Genomic DNA, 16,271 nt, shown 5'->3' with positions numbered 1-16,271 from the left:
TTCCTTTACACCTTTTTCCTACGAAGACAGATAATATTGAAAGCAACATTTTGATCTTTATGTCATTTGCTTATCTTGTTTTGAGCCTTCTAATTATTGTTGGTCCCCCTTCTGTTTAAACTGTTCCTGTGCTCGCAGCTTGGAGCTGTCCGCTTTGTTATTTGTATTGCCCTTTGGCCTTTACTGTTCAGGCTCCTACATTTCTTGCCATGTTTTGGGATTAATAAGAAGTTTTTGAATTTAAAAAAAAAAAACACAGATGTCATATTTTTTGACAAACTCTAATTTACAAAGACTTTTACAACGCAACTATAGTGCCACAATTACTTGCAGCTCTTAAACATAAACAATACACATATGGTGGAAACATGCAATTAAAGATCCTTGAATTCTTAAGCCTTCATATATATTTTACTATATCCTTGTATTCCTAAAAGTCTTAATTTGTGTATTTTACTGGTTTTGATTAGAGTGCGAGGCAACGTGCCAACCACGTAATAACTCCATAAATGCGTTTTGGCTCCACCCCAACACGGATTTAGATGTCATCCGAATTCTCTTTGTTCACAACATTTCTGTTTATTTTATATCGTGTTGTCAGAAATTATTTTAATTTTTTATTTAAAATTAAATACAAATAATACTTAACAAAAATTAACCATATACAATGAAAGATGTGAAGATCCGTAGGATCTCACATAAAAAATCCGGAGAAAATCCTATCACCGACGGATTACTACTTACTTTTCTACTTTATTCTTCCATCATTTCATAATTTTCTATTATTTTTTAATAAACTTTTCCCGTCAACTTGAAATTAATCTACACAATTACCAGTTGATGAAGCACCATATATAAATCACCACCATTGAATTATTACGCGAGAGGGCTTTCTGGTGCTGTACACAACTGGAAGGAAAAAAAATAAAAAAATCCAAAGCAGTACCAAAGCTCTAGACTTCAGAACTCCAAAGTCACCTATAGCTAAACAAAATTATTATTAGTTCCAATGTTGCGCGGATATCGTTTTGCCAGACCTTTCAAGTTTCAGGGAACAAGTTTAAAGGGATCTGCACCAGCTGCTGTTGCAACCAATACTATTCTCTTCGTGGGGCTATTCATTGTTGCTTCGGCCATTCTATCTTCCTTTTGGGTTCAAACCGTAAGCCTTACTCACTTGATATAGTTTTAGTAATTTTACCTAAACCGCCTATGCATGTTTTGACATATAATTTTCATGTTTTTGTATGATACAGTCCAATTTTCAGATTGGAAGTTCTACAAACCAAACCATAGTAGTCTCCAATGAGTTTAAAAAAACCCCTAAACCAGTTGAATTCCCACTCAACTGTTCCATCGGCAACCAAACTCAGACCTGCCCAGCAAACTACCCTACAACCTTTGGCAATACTGATGAACTTGACCCGTCGCCAAACCCTTTGTGCCCGGACTATTTCCGGTTCATCCACCAGGATCTCATGCCATGGAAACGCACAGGAATCACAAGGGACATGGTGGAGAACGCAAAGAAGACAGCACATTTTAGGCTCGTGATTGTGAAGGGCAAGGTTTATGTTGAGAAGTACAAGCAGTCCATACAAACAAGGGATGTTTTTACCATATGGGGCATTTTGCAGCTTCTTAGGAGGTATCCTGGCAGACTACCTGACTTGGAGTTCATGTTTGACTGTGATGACCAGCCGGTCATCCGATCAAGGGACTACCAGGGACTGAACTCGACTCGGGTACCGCCACTGTTCCGGTATTGTGGTGATAGATGGACAAGGGACATTGTGTTCCCTGATTGGTCCTTCTGGGGTTGGTATGTTTGAAATTTTGGAATTTGGCTTAACTTTTTTGTTTACTTTCTGGCATGAAAATGATAGGGCACCAAACCTCTAAGGACCACTCAAATTAAGACTAAATACAAACTAAATTAATAATTCATCAACGTAACTATTCTAGCTATGTTTGAGTGTTGGGAAACTTCTATTGGAACAATGTCATGTCAAACAGTCGGTCCAAATTCATACAAATTCACAGCCTAACAACGTACATATTATATATCTGGCAAGAGAATGTTACAATTTTGTTTTAAAGTACTTTTTCTCATAACTCATAGCCTGCATGAATTTTTGAAGGAATGAGATAAACATAAAACCATGGGAAGGTTTGTTGAAAGATGTCAAGAAAGGCAATGAAAGGATCAAATGGATGGACAGAGAACCTTATGCATACTGGAAAGGAAACCCCTTTGTTGCTGATACGAGGGAAGACTTACTCAAATGTAATGTCTCAGGGACACAAGACTGGAATGCTCGCCTATTCATCCAGGTACCATTAAAAATAAAAACTAATTTCGTTTAAACAAAAGGCATATGTTATCAACATCATTAACTTCTGATTGAAAACCCAATTAGCCAATAAATCTACAAACTAATTAGGTATAATTTCAGGATTGGATTCTTGAATCTCAACAAGGCTTCAAGCAATCAAATGTAGCAGACCAATGCACACACAGGTACTTCTTGTAGACATATAAATAAAATTCTCCTGTTTGGTAATTAAATTTCACTTTAATCATCATTCCATTTTATCATGATTTATGCAGGTACAAGATCTATATTGAGGGTTATGCATGGTCTGTGAGCGAGAAGTACATTCTAGCCTGTGATTCAGTAACATTGTTGATAAAACCGAAATACTATGATTTCTTCACAAGAGGTCTGCAACCAGTGCACCATTACTGGCCTATAAGGCATGAAAACAAATGTAGATCCATTAAGTTTGCTGTGGATTGGGGCAACAACCACAAACAAAAGGTGACTCCTCTTTCTAATTTACTTTCCATTTTGTTCGTAATTTATGGTATTGTCCTTTTTAAACTCCAAGCAGAGCTATTTTTGCCACATTTATAGAGGTGCCGTCAACAATGTGATCCCTCTAGCATTACTCTGGAAGTTTATACTTTACGGTTTCTGTTACTTACGGACTTTGGAACAGGCACAAGCAATTGGAAAAGCAGCAAGCGACTTCATTCAGGAGGAGCTTAAGATGGACTATGTGTATGACTACATGTTTCATTTGTTAAATGAATATGCTAAACTCTTAAGATTTGAGCCACGAATACCCAAAGGCACTACACATTTGTGCTCGGAGAGTATAGCTTGTCCTGCAAATGAGTCGCCGAAGAAGTCTATGACCGAATCATTGGTTAAGAGTCCATCAGCAACAGACCCTTGCACCATGCCTCCTCCCTATGAACCCCGAGCTCTTGCAAAGTTATACAGGAGGAATATTAATTCAATTACACAAGTGCAACAGTGGGAAGATAAGTACTGGGAAAATCTCTCTAAGCAGCAACAGCTGTAATTTCTTACAAAATTACTTTTTGTTTTAGCAATGAAAATTCAATGTAAACTAAGCGCATAAATTAATTACAAAGTTTGTACCCTGTTAGTTTGTAGTTTCAAATTGTATGGATGCTATCCGCATAATTTCATCAACAGGGAGGTAGGATTTAAACTTCGAACAGGTTCCAACATTGAAAAGAGAAATATTATGAATTTTTAATTATCACTTACCATGAAACCAAATAAAATTCAACTACCATCACTTACATACCCTCCTGCTACAGCATCTATCTAAACCAAGTATTTCTACCACGTCTTTTTTTAAATTATAAGTCAACAACCATAGTCATAAGAAGGGGTCTTTGGAAATAAAATGGATCGTATGATCAGTCAACTAAGTTGTTAAGATTACAAATCGTCGGATTAAATCCAACACGTAGGTTATTTCAACACTTTAGAACTTTCCTGATTATCAAACAACATTTTAGACCTAAAACAGGAAAATTCAATAGAATTTATCCCAAAAAGCCATAACAAATTGAGGTTACAATACGTGGAATGGAAGGACTAAAGTGACTTGTGGACACAATCGGCAGAAGAAGCAAATTTTCTCCTCCAAACTCTCTCCTCCTCCATTATCTTAGCCTCCTAATTTCCAACTTCTCCACCTTTCATACCTCCCAAAAACAAGGATCCATTTTCTCTTTTTTTGCCCCCATAGGCTCTCATTGTGCTTCTTGCCCCCACTTCCATTCTCTTAGGCCCCCAATTCCCTTCTCTCTCTTTTTTTCACATTTCAGAAGCCCTTTCTCATTGGAGACAAAATGGTATGCATCCTCTTCTCTATTGTTTTTGTTTCTACAATTTATGATGATTCATAAATATCGTAGGGTAAATTATGATGATTTATTTCTTATTAGGTCAACCAAAGGCATTATGTTTGTATTGAGCTGTGTAACGATGATGCTTAATTTTTCATGCTACCCTCCAATTTGTTTGTTTCTTCATTTTGATCCAGATTGGTTTATGATAACATATAACATGTCACATTCGCAATCTGAATCACACGTGCAAACAAATAAGAGAACATTCACCATGTTAACATCCGACAAAACGTTTTTTGTGTGATGCTTTGCTCTTAAAAATCACTAATACAAACAAAATAGGGAAAACAAATTTCTTAAACAGATCTATATAGAGTAATAATTTTATGATCAATAGGTGCATAATAATGCACCAATTAACTAGAGGTTGGAACTAATGATATAACTTTTATATATGATGACATGGGATCCTGCAGGCCAATGCAGCTTCTGGAATGGCTGTGCACGATGACTGCAAGCTGAGGTTCAAGGAGCTAAAAGCAAAGAGGAGCTATCGCTTCATTCTGTTCAAGATTGAGCAACAACAAATTGTGGTTGATAAGCTCGGGGAACCTAATGAGAGCTATGATGATTTCACCTCCAGTTTTCCTGCTGATGAGTGTCGATATGCTGTCTATGATTTCGATTTCACAACCGAAGAGAACTGCCAGAAAAGCAAGATTTTCTTCATTGCATGGTAAGTAATTTCACACAAACATTACACATCCTCATATTCTTTTGGAAATCAATTTGAAAAATAAACATGCCATGGCCATATATGCTATGCCTATGCTTAACTATTTTTCTTAGTTGCATAACTTGCATGAGGCCACCTATGAAAAACAAATGAAATTTGTGTCCGACTCTAATGTAAACAAACATGTGAGGTTCATTATCCATTTTTTGTACAAGTCTCACATGTTTGTAAAGAGTAATTTTTCCATACATACAACCAGTTGTGTACAATTATGGCTATCAATCTCTCTTATAGACGCAAAGTTGTATGCAACTACTAATAGGTTGTATTTTGAAGGATGACTCATTCAACCACTGTTAGATTTCAAATTACCAATGTGCATTATATAGCTAAATAATAAGGGCTCATTTAGTGAATAAGATTGGATTGGATTGGTTGAATGAATGATATATAATTCATGGTATGTTTGAAGTAAGAATGAAGGTAGATGTGAATGATTTTATTTGTTGGGAGGGATTAGAGGGGATCAGTTATAAGGTGCTTCTATTCTACCATTTTGTGCGGACATTTGTGGGATTAAAAAGAATAAGTTTTTACCGAGAGTAATTCATCTTTTACCTTTAACTTGGACCAAATTTCTTCATTTCTTGCTTAAAAGTATCTTAAAAACAAGTGGATTATCAAATCCAATTTTGGGTACTAAACGAATGCCAAGTATATTCTTTCCGATGACTCTAATGTGAATATTTTTCTAGGGAAATTTTGCGATATCTGTTCAAGTAATTTTTTTCATTTCTTTTTGCACTTTGTTGAACACTAAACAACTATACTTGTACATGTGTTTTTGTGGCATGGATTAGGTCACCGGATTCATCGAAGGTGAGGATGAAGATGGTGTATGCTAGTTCCAAGGACAGATTCAAGAGAGAATTGGACGGCATTTCATTTGAATTGCAAGCAACAGATCCAAGTGAGATGAGCTTGGACATAGTGAAAGGGCGAGCCTGCTAAAGTGACCCCCCCCCCCCCTTTTGCTCTCTCTCTCTTCCAAATCTTTTTCATTCTTTCCCTCACTGTATCCTTTGGGGGCCACCAACATCTTATAGCCATTATCTATAACTTGAATTTTTAAAAACATTCCATTCCAAAACCAAGTGAATCTGTGAATGTACTATGTACTCTTCTGTATAACCTCAAAGCTTTATTCAAAAAACAAAAACATTATGATATTTTGGGATTAAAAAAGCAAAGGGATTGAACTCTCAAAAACTAAATTGGCTGCAGCAGAAAAGAGCATTAGTTGATGCCGAAATGTTGTTGCTGCTGCTTTAGAATTGGTTGAACAGGGTTTTGCTTTGCTTCCATTTGTCAAAGTGTTGCTCTTAGAAGATTGTTATGATCGTAGCATGATGATCTTTGTTTTTGTGCCCCCTTTTTTTACTCGGGTTGATTGTGTGTAGTTTTGCTCTATATATTGTCAAACAAAAATCAAAGTATATCCATATGTTATTTTCCATTGTGCATTGTGTTGCTATTATATATACTTTTTTGCAAAAAAAACACACATATTGAGAGCATTGAATCTTGGAAAAGGCCCTAAAGCTGTTGGAGAGTAGACATCCACATTGGAATTATTACAAGATAATATACAATTTATAAACGAGAGATTACACTCCTAATATCACCAATACATTTTATAAAACTCTACTCCTGATAATAATTGTTAAAGTTGACAATAATATCGGTTGTTGGACCCAAATTCGCGCACCACCATTAGTGACGAAGATACTCAAATATGCTTAGCTAGAAAAGCGCACACAACTGTGAGTGAGTCTAGGGTCTGGGGATGAAGGTTGTGTCGGTCAAAGGCTTTTTGACAGTTAAGTTAGCAATATTAAGATTCAAGTAGTAGGTAAGAGAATAAGTGTGCAAAGATTGCGTTACCAGAGACGAACCCTAGAAAGGTGTATTAATACCAGTCGTGGAGATAATCTTTTAGAATAGTAGAAACCATATTGAACTGGGAGAATCCATGAGGATATCTAGGAAGTAAATATTGCATCCTCTTAGGAGTGATTACTTGCGGTGCACGCCAACCCTTAGACCAAGGACTCCAAGATTATAGGAAACATGTTGATTCCTTAATGGATTAGGTTCTCAAATCTCGCTAAACAAGAATAGTCTATCTCAATGAAGTCGATGAACTTCGCCTATTGACTCTGGAGCAGGATGATGGTGGCATTGCTAATCTGTTTAGTTAGCTCTGTAATGAAGGTTGTCAAGTCCCCGAACTTCCAAGGTAGGCATACTCTAATCCATCTTACTTTGGCCTTGGAAAATTAGCTCTGCAATGAAGACCCACAAGGAAAGAAATGATGCATGCATGATGGTGGCAACTATTAACAAACTATTCCTAATCAACACCAATATCCTAATGTTCTTTGATCGGGATTGGAGGACGTCCACTCACCCCCTGATGGCGCTCTTGTCATTAAGGTCTAAATTTCAAGCGTTATGGTCAGTCGTGTTCTGGTGGGCAACGAGTATGTGGTCAACATCCTTTTTAAGGATGCTACCGAAAGGATGGGGATATTGGACAACATTAGCAAAAGCATGACTACACTCTCCACACCTTCAGCGGAACTCATGGTCGGTCTCCTAAAACGGTAAAACTTGCAATTCATGCGGAACCTTACAACTACTTGGTGTTTTTCCACTCATGATTACCTGACCCCACACAACCCCATACTGGGAAAAAACTAGCTTCATAAAATGAAATCAATCCCTTCATCTTACCATCAACTATTTTGTTACCCAACTGCCAAACCGGTTATCCAATGAAAATAGAATCATGGCACAAAGCGGAGCAAGATCATTGAATCTGAGATCGATAAACTTAACGACGCCAACTTCATCGTCAAAGCTTACCACCCCGAGTGGTTAGCGAGTATGGTGCTCATACAAAAAAAAGAACTGAAAGTGGAGAGTTTGTTTGGACTTCACTAATTTGAACAAGGCATACCCCAAGGGTCCGTAGCCTCTTCCTCGATTAACTTGCTGGTAAACTCCACATATGGGCACAAATTGTTGAGCTTTATGCACCCCTATTCTAGTTACAACCAGATAAAGATCTACTGGCCAAACATGGAGGCAACTTCCTTCGTCATAGACTGAGGTACGTACTATTACATAACCTTGGTCTTAAAAACGCAAGGGCAATATGTCAAAGGTTGGTCAACCAGATCTTCAAGGAAAAGATCGAAAGAATAATGAAAGTCTATGTAGACGACCTAGTCGTCAAAAGCAAGGAGAGGAAGGATTATCTCGACCACATTCAAGAATCCTTCAACCTATTCCAGAAATACAACATGAAGCTCAATCTAGAAAAATGCACATTCGAAGTGGCGTCCAGAAAATTCTTGGGTTACCTAGTGACCAAACCTAGAATAAAGGTCAATTCTGATCAGATCAAGGTGATCATGGATATGAAGTCCCCAAGGAAAATAGAGGAAATACAAAGTCTGACCAAAAGAGCTGCAGCACTTAGCCGTTTACCGACAAATGCAAACCCTTCTTTACCGCTATAAAGAAAAACAAAGGCCTACTCTAGAGGGATGAATATGAAGAAGCCTTCATAAAACTAAAGGAATAACATCTAACCCTCCACAACCATCCAAACTGATGGATGTGGAATATTTGTATTTGTACCTAGCAGTATCAAACTATGCAGTCAGCGCAACCCTGATTCAAGAAGACTTGAGGGACCAGAAGCCAATGTATTATGTTTCTAAAGCTCTTCACAAACCCAAAAAATGATATCCCAAGATGGAAAAACCTATCCTAACACTGGCTACCACGGCTACAAAGTTCCAGCTATACTTCCAATCATTCAAGCTAGTCAACATGACAGAACACCCCCTACGATCCTGCATAGTCCAGACGCATCTTCCAACATCACCAAGTGGGCTATCGAACTTAGGCAGCATAAAGTCGTTTATCATCCGAAGATCTTCATCAAAGCCTAGGTACTCATGAACTTCATGGCAAATTCAAATTGCCAGACCAAGACATTCCCTCTTTTACAGATTCGCAAGACACACCTAAAAATCCTAAACTATGTAAGCTCTACATAGACGGGTCTTGGAACATAAACGTAGCAGGAATAAGCATGGTCTTGATAACGTCAGATAGGTCCATACTAGAGTAAGCCATGAAGTTGGGATTCAAGGCTAACAATAACGAGGTGGAGTATGAGGCACTGCTCACTAGGCTAAAGATCATAGCAGAACCATAGGTAAAGGAACTATCGATTTATTGCGACTCCATTTTGATAATGAATTAGGTCAAATGTGACTAAACAGCTCAATATCCAACAATGGGGTTTTACCTCACTAAAGCCAAATTACTGCTCGAAAGGTTCAGCAAGCACGAAATCCAACAGATCCCTAGAAGTGAGAATGGACACGTCGACACCATAACAAATATAGGGCCCATCATTGACCAAGCATTTCGATGAACAATCTCGTTCGAGTATCTCGCGATTCCGAATATCCACCACTCTAAGCCGAAGGTAGTAGCCACTATCGACACCACGAAGAACTAGATGAATGAGTTAATCGGTTACATCCAGGATGAGAAGTTACCAGAAGACCGCCACTTGGCAAGGAAACTGGTCCAAAAGGTTTCAAGACACATGGTCATACGTAGAAAATTGTACTAATGCTCCTACTTCAAACCCCACCCGTTTTGCGTCACCTTGAAGATAAGCTTGCAGATCTTGAACGACACCCATTCTAGTGTGTGCAGGAACAACGCAAGCGGAAGATCCCTCACAAAAAAGGTGTTGATGGTAGGATATTACTAGCCCACCATACGACATAATGCAGTAGACTATGCTCAAACTTGCGACGAATGCCAAAGGTACGCCTCTATTAACCATCAACATGTTGAAAAACTTAGCACTTTAGCAGGATCATGGCATTTCTATGCAATGGGGCATCAACCTTGTCGAACGACTAAAGAAGGCACAGGGCCATAAAGAATACTTGATAGTAGGCATAGACTATTTCTCCAAGTAGATTGAAGTAGAACCTTTATCCACAATCACTGGGATAGGGGTAAAATCCTACGTATGGAAGAACATCATTTATCGATCATGCATCCTTCATACCATACTCATAAACAATAAACTACAACTCACCAACTTTAAAGTTATAAATTGGTTCACCTTCATTCGGCGTTACCCGCAAGGTAATGGACAAGTAAAAACTTCAACAAAACCATTCTACAGTGCTTGAAGAAACCATTAGAGTAAATGGCCAAAAGAATTGCATGGAGTTATATGGGCATATCAAACCACTCTCGAAATGAGACTGGGGAAATAAAACAGAAGGGGTCATCCCAGTTCTAATCGCCGCCATGCCTAGCTTATACACAGAAAAGTGAATCCTAGATAACACTAGGGATCTTGAAATCCGATCTTGATTTTGCAGAAGAACGTCAAAAATGCGCCCAAGTCCAGCTCGCTGCTTACCAGCAACAGTTTAGATCATACTACAACAAAAGTGTCAAACAAGTCTTTAGGTTGGGGATTTAGTTTTAAGGGAAGGCCACCACTACCAAGAGAACAAACCAATGAAATAACTAGATCAACGAAAAAAAGGGTAAGCAAGCCACCCACATAATGTGTGCTCCTATAATCCTACCAAATAGTGCTAATACCACTTCAATAAATGAGGGTGAAGTAGAAAAGTAAATTAGCATCAAACTCACAATTCACAAGATATAAAGTTAAAATCTCTCATTTACAAATAAAGAATAACTTCCAAAACCAAATAATTCTTATGAGCTTTAATGAAAAGGGCTTGTTTAAACTTTTTAAACCAAAAGCCATCTAATAACTTTATGACATTTTAGGCAAAATGATATCTGAGATTTGCACAACTCTTCACTTTGTCCCTGATATTTGAAATCAATAAAATTAGTCTCTGAGATTGTCCACCATCAATCATTTTGGTCATTCCGTGAAAAGTTAAGTTATAATCAAAATAACAATAATATCCTCAATTTAATAAACAATAGTTCAAAATGATTTAACAAAAATAAGAGTACTGTTGTCATTTTATCCTTATTTAATGGAGATTTTTCATGGACTAACCAAAATAATTTATTATAAACAAACTCAGGGACCAATTCTATCAATTTCAAATCTCAGAGACCAAAATGAGCAGTTATGCAAATCTCAAAGACCAATTTGGCTAAAAACACCTAACTTTAATTAATGAAAAAGGCTTAAACTTCAATATAAAAAATTTTAAATTTTAATGAAAATGACAAAAGTTTAACATAAAACTGACGCGCGAATCTCGCGTGTCACAACACACACACTCTCCCTCCTCCCCTTACTCCACCATTCTTAACCTTTTTCCTTCTTTATTCCTTCTTTCACATATTCCCATCAATTTTCTCTCCACATTAACTTTTTCTCTCTTTTTGCCTCACCCATCCACATTAACTTTTTCTCTCCTCTCTCCTTTCTCCTCTCTTTTCACCTCTCCACTCTCTCATGTCACTCTACTTTCACTCCACAAAACATATTTTATTTTATTTTATTATTTGTTTATTTGACCATTGTTTCATAATTTTTTTTAGAATAAACTAAATAATAATATTGCAAGACCAAAAATAAAGATAATTTTTATTTTTCAATTTTATTAACACTAATACTATCACTATTTCTTAAATTGAACATTGACTACTTCTTAAACTAAACACTATTTCTTAAATAAACACTGACTATATCTTAAAATGAACACTAATACTATCACTATTTCTTAAATGAACACTAACTATTTTGTAAACTAAACACAGACTATTTCTTAAATGACCACTAATATTATCACTATTTCGTAAACTAAATATTGACTATTTCTTAAATCGAACATTAGTATTATCACTATTTCATAAATTAAATACTGATTATTTCTTAAACAGAACACTAATACTATCACTATTTTGTAAACTAAACACAAATTATTTCTTAAATCGAACACTAGTACTACTACTATTTTGAAAACTCAACAATGACTATTTCTTAAACCCAAACACTAGTACTATAACTATTTCGTAAACTAGTACTATCACTATTTCGTAAACTAATACTGACTATTTCCTAAACTAAATACTAGTACTCTCACTATTTTATAAACTAAACACTGGCTATTTCTTAAACTAAACAATAGTACTATCACTATTTTGTAAACTAATACAATCACTATTTCGTAAACTAAACACCGACTATTTCTTAAATCGAATACTAATACTATCACTCTTTCGTAAACTAAACGCTGACTATTTCTTAAATTGAACACTGGTGCTGTCATTGTTTTTTAACTAAACACTGACTATTTCATAAATTAAACACTGAAAGAGGTTCAAAATTTAAAGCTCTCTTCTCATTATCTTATGAATAACTGGCAATAATGATTATATTCTTAAAGAGTTAGAATAATGATTTTCATATTCCTATTTGTTCCTTCACATTTCTCTCAATCAATTTATTTGACTTTTCTTTAATTTATTTAATACAAAATTAACAACAAAAGCTCAAATGAAAGATCCGAAAAGCTAAGTGTGCTTTCATTGGGAGATGCTATTCTAATATTCTCTTTACTTTAGGTTTTAGTTGTTATTTAGGAGAAATTTTTAGTTATAACAAACACACGGTAGTACATCACGTATTTTTATGTAAATGATGAAAAAATTAAAATTTTAAGTTATTATCATTTTAACACATATATCTTATCATTTATATAAAAATGTATCACCTCGTGCAAGAGGATCACATTGAAAAATCTCTCGTGATTTAGCTACTTGGAGACAACCTTAAATCCTCTAGGGTTTAACAAACATCCCTGGTCCTCCGTTTCTTCGCACGCAACCATGGACAACGCTACTGCCCCAGCTCCAGCCGCCGACCAGAACCCAAACCCGAACCCAGCTCCAATCTCATGCTGGAGCAGCATAGTGAAGAAGCAACTGCAGCCAAAGCCCTGAAACCCGTACGCAAACGCAGCAGCCCATGTCTTGGTGGAGAGCTGCAAGTCCTCCAAGGGTATAGCCATGGCAGTGGTCGACGCTAATGCCATCATTCAAGGCGGAGAGAGCCTCAGCCACTGTGCCGACAAGCTGGTCTCTATCCCGGAAGTCATGGACGAGGTCCGCGACCCCGTTTCCCGCCACCGGCTTGCCTTTCTTCCCTTTGAAGTCCAAACCATGGAACCCTCCCCTGAATCCCTCAACAAAGGTACACATAATTGTTTTTTTTTTCTTTGTCAATAAATTCACGTTTTATGTGAGAAAGCTTAAGGCTTTAATTATTCATTGTTTCTTAATTTTGGGGAATTGTAGTAGAAAATTATTGCTGTGAGATGATTTTAGGGATTTGTTGTTGAAATTTTGATATGGGTATGTGGATTTATAAGATTGTAGGATGTGTTTTAGAATTGGGGTTGATTTGGTACTGTGTTTTTCGAGCAGTTATTAAGTTTGCGAGGGCCACCGGAGATTTACAAACGCTTTCGGATGTGGATATCAAGCTCACTGCTCTGACCTATACGTTGGAGGCTCAGATACATGGCACTGAACATCTTAGGGACTGCCCCCCTCCGGTGCATACGGTCAATGTTAAGAGGTTGCCAGAGAAGGATTTGCCTGGTTGGGGCAATAATGTTCCAAATTTGGCAGAGTGGGAAGCTCTCGAACATGCTGAAGAGGAGAAATCAAACACTAGTTCGAGGATTCTTCCATTGAAGGATATAAACTTGAATGTGATCGATTCTGATAGCCATTCTGTTGATGGTTCTGCGGTGGAAGTTAAAAGTGATGCTCATTCTGAAAATCAGGAGGATGTTGGTGGTACTGAAAGAAGACATAGGAGAAATTTCCCAAGAAGAAAGAGATAAGCATTGAAGGGAAGATGGTTTTGGCTGGGATTGATGCGTCCCAAGGACAGTTGGATGATAATGCTGATGACTGGATGCCTGCTGTCAGTCGAAGTACGCATAGGAGGTTTTTGAGAAGAAAAGCTAGGTGCAAGTCTAATGAGTCATTATCTGAAAAGGATGCTCAAGATGCAGAGGAGGAAGCTAGAGGCAATGATCAATCGTTGCCTGTAGAATCTGAAGAAGCATGTAATAGAAATGGAATTTTTGAGGGTGGTGAGATAACAAATATAAAGAATGGCGATGAAGGCCTGTCTTCAATTCTAAAGCAAACGAGACTGGAAGAAGATTCACTAAGGGCTCTTCAAGAAGGGAAGGAGCTTAATGGGGTAGAGGCTAATGATTTCGAAGCAGAAGCTACCGTTGATAATAATGTGAATTTTTCTGTTGAAGGGGATGAAGTTGAAACGATAAATGAAGGGCTAGAGCACTTGGAGATCTCAAGTGAGACTAATGAAAGTGTTGATACATCCACTTTGAATGATGATCATAGTGAGCAGAGCTGGGCGCTTAAGTCCTTGTCGGAGTCCAGTGTAGCCTGTATAACTGGTGATTTTGCAATGCAGAATGTTATTTTGCAGATGGGTTTACGGTTGGTGGCACCTGGAGGAATGCAGATCAGACAGCTGCATAGGTACATATTTGATACACTACCTTTCAATTATCCTTTGCATATTATTACAAACTCTATAGATTGGCGTGTACCATGATGTTTATTGAAGATACCTTAAATACTCTATATGGAATGGTGAGAATTAAGTTATTTCAATTGGATTTAAATCTGTTCTTTCCTTCACTATTGTGTCTAATATTGCTTGATGAAACAACTGTATCATGAGCTTCTGTGGTGTCATCTTTGATAGGTGGATTTTGAAGTGCCATGCATGCAATACTGTGACTGCTGAAATTGGGAAAATTTTCTGTACAAAGTGTGGAAATGGTGGTACTTTGCGGAAGGTAGCGGTTACCGTTGGTGAGAATGGCATTGTTATGGCAGCCCGTCGACCTCGGATCATATTGCGTGGCACAAGCGTGAGTATCTCTATATCAGCTTTTACCAGGAATTGGTCACCATCTGTCTTAAGCTTAGATCTGATGGTTTATTGCCAAGTAAAACACATATCACCTCTTTTATAAGATTACTCACTATCCCATGGTTTTTACGCAATTCGCTCACTCTTGTTGTACCAACCAGTTATTATTTATGGGTACTCCTCGATTTTGTGCTTATTGTTGGTACTGGGATCACACAAGTAACAAATGAATTAGGAAACATAAGGCATTACGTTCAAGGACTCAGTATACATCAATACTTTATCCATCTCTTTGCGTGCCGGCTCACATGTTTGCATTTGTAGTTTCATGTTTACCTCTTTTGCATTTCACTTGAAGAATTCTTGCCCATGTGCGCATCTTGGTGTATGGCTGTTTGCAGTTTTCGCTTCCTTTACCTCAAGGTGGAAGGGATGCCATTTCCAAGAACCCCATTTTACGTGAAGATCAACTCCCACAAAAGTTTCTACATCCAAAGACAAAGAAGAAAGCACATAAGGTGGTAACTTTTCAAACTCTTTGGTTTCCATTAGTTGTGACCCTCTCTGATTCCGTGCGTGTTTATTATTTCTCAATTATCAACTGTCTGATTATCCCACGTCGCATCTGCAGGGAGACGACTTGTTTGCTAACAATGACTTCATCTTCTGCCACCATACCGATAAAAAGTCTCCTTTGCAGCCTCCCATAAGGAAGGCTCTAGCCGTTTTCAGTGGAAGGAGGAATCCCAACGACAACCATTACTCGCATTCTAAGCATAAATAGCGGGTTTAATTTATTTTTGACTGATTGTTTTATAGACCAGTTTTGATATTCCAATTGTTCGTTAGGATGATTTGGGGGTGATATTTATGTGGTCGACGACTGTATATAATATACGAGAGCAATTTTTTTGTTAGTATTTCTCCGGTTATTTATGTGTCAATGGAATGTCCAAATTTCAAAGTTGGGGTTGTTTGGTTTACTATTTGAAACCAATTTACAGTTTTAAAATGGAAAATGACGAATGTAATTAAATAATTTGGTACTCATTGATTTCAGAAACAAAAAAATTGCATCTAAGAAAGATACCAAACAGTCTCTCATTTTCAATTGACGTTTTAAGGCTTGTAATGGAAATGCTTCTCCGCACTTGTGTTCATAAACACGTTGGAAGTGTTTTTGTTAAAAGCACAACAAAATTTATTAAATGGAAGTTCTTCCGAGTAGGTGCTTATTTGGGAAGCACAAAAGGAATTGCCTTGTTCTCTTTAGATCTTACTAGAAAATATGCCCGCGCGTTGCTGCGGAACTTGAATGCACC

At 37.3% G+C, this 16,271-nt stretch overlaps 2 protein-coding genes and 1 pseudogene across 2 annotated transcripts; all 3 read left to right on the top strand.

Moving 5' to 3' along the window:
• Positions 1 to 893: 893 nt before the first annotated feature.
• Positions 894 to 3,474, top strand: LOC137711108 (uncharacterized). The gene is made up of 6 exons (XM_068450313.1): positions 894 to 1,162; positions 1,257 to 1,822; positions 2,142 to 2,334; positions 2,457 to 2,521; positions 2,612 to 2,822; positions 3,004 to 3,474. The coding sequence occupies exons 1-6, from the start codon at positions 1,010 to 1,012 to the stop codon at positions 3,370 to 3,372; spliced, it is 1,557 nt and encodes a 518-aa protein (XP_068306414.1). The 5' UTR covers positions 894 to 1,009; the 3' UTR covers positions 3,373 to 3,474.
• A 589-nt stretch (positions 3,475 to 4,063) lies between these two features.
• LOC137711587 (actin-depolymerizing factor 7-like) lies at positions 4,064 to 6,414 on the top strand. The gene is made up of 3 exons (XM_068450839.1): positions 4,064 to 4,180; positions 4,654 to 4,913; positions 5,774 to 6,414. The coding sequence occupies exons 1-3, from the start codon at positions 4,178 to 4,180 to the stop codon at positions 5,922 to 5,924; spliced, it is 414 nt and encodes a 137-aa protein (XP_068306940.1). The 5' UTR covers positions 4,064 to 4,177; the 3' UTR covers positions 5,925 to 6,414.
• Positions 6,415 to 12,968: 6,554 nt separating this feature from the next.
• Positions 12,969 to 15,913, top strand: LOC137710052 (RNA-binding NOB1-like protein; annotated as a pseudogene).
• The last annotated feature ends 358 nt before the right edge of the window (positions 15,914 to 16,271 follow it).

Source organism: Pyrus communis, chromosome 12, assembly GCF_963583255.1.
Source record: "Pyrus communis chromosome 12, drPyrComm1.1, whole genome shotgun sequence".
Taxonomy (NCBI): domain Eukaryota; kingdom Viridiplantae; phylum Streptophyta; class Magnoliopsida; order Rosales; family Rosaceae; genus Pyrus; species Pyrus communis.
This window is presented reverse-complemented; position numbering and strand designations above follow the sequence as displayed.

Coding starts and splice junctions, on each gene's coding strand:
- LOC137711587 (XM_068450839.1), top strand. Junction 4,914..5,773: donor AAGATTTTCTTCATTGCATG/GTAAGTAATTTC, acceptor GGCATGGATTAG/GTCACCGGATTCATCGAAGG.
- LOC137711108 (XM_068450313.1), top strand. CDS start 1,010: ATGTTGCGCGGATATCGTTTTGCCAGACCTTTCAAGTTTCAGGGAACA. Junction 1,163..1,256: donor CTTCCTTTTGGGTTCAAACC/GTAAGCCTTACT, acceptor TGTATGATACAG/TCCAATTTTCAGATTGGAAG. Junction 1,823..2,141: donor GATTGGTCCTTCTGGGGTTG/GTATGTTTGAAA, acceptor GAATTTTTGAAG/GAATGAGATAAACATAAAAC.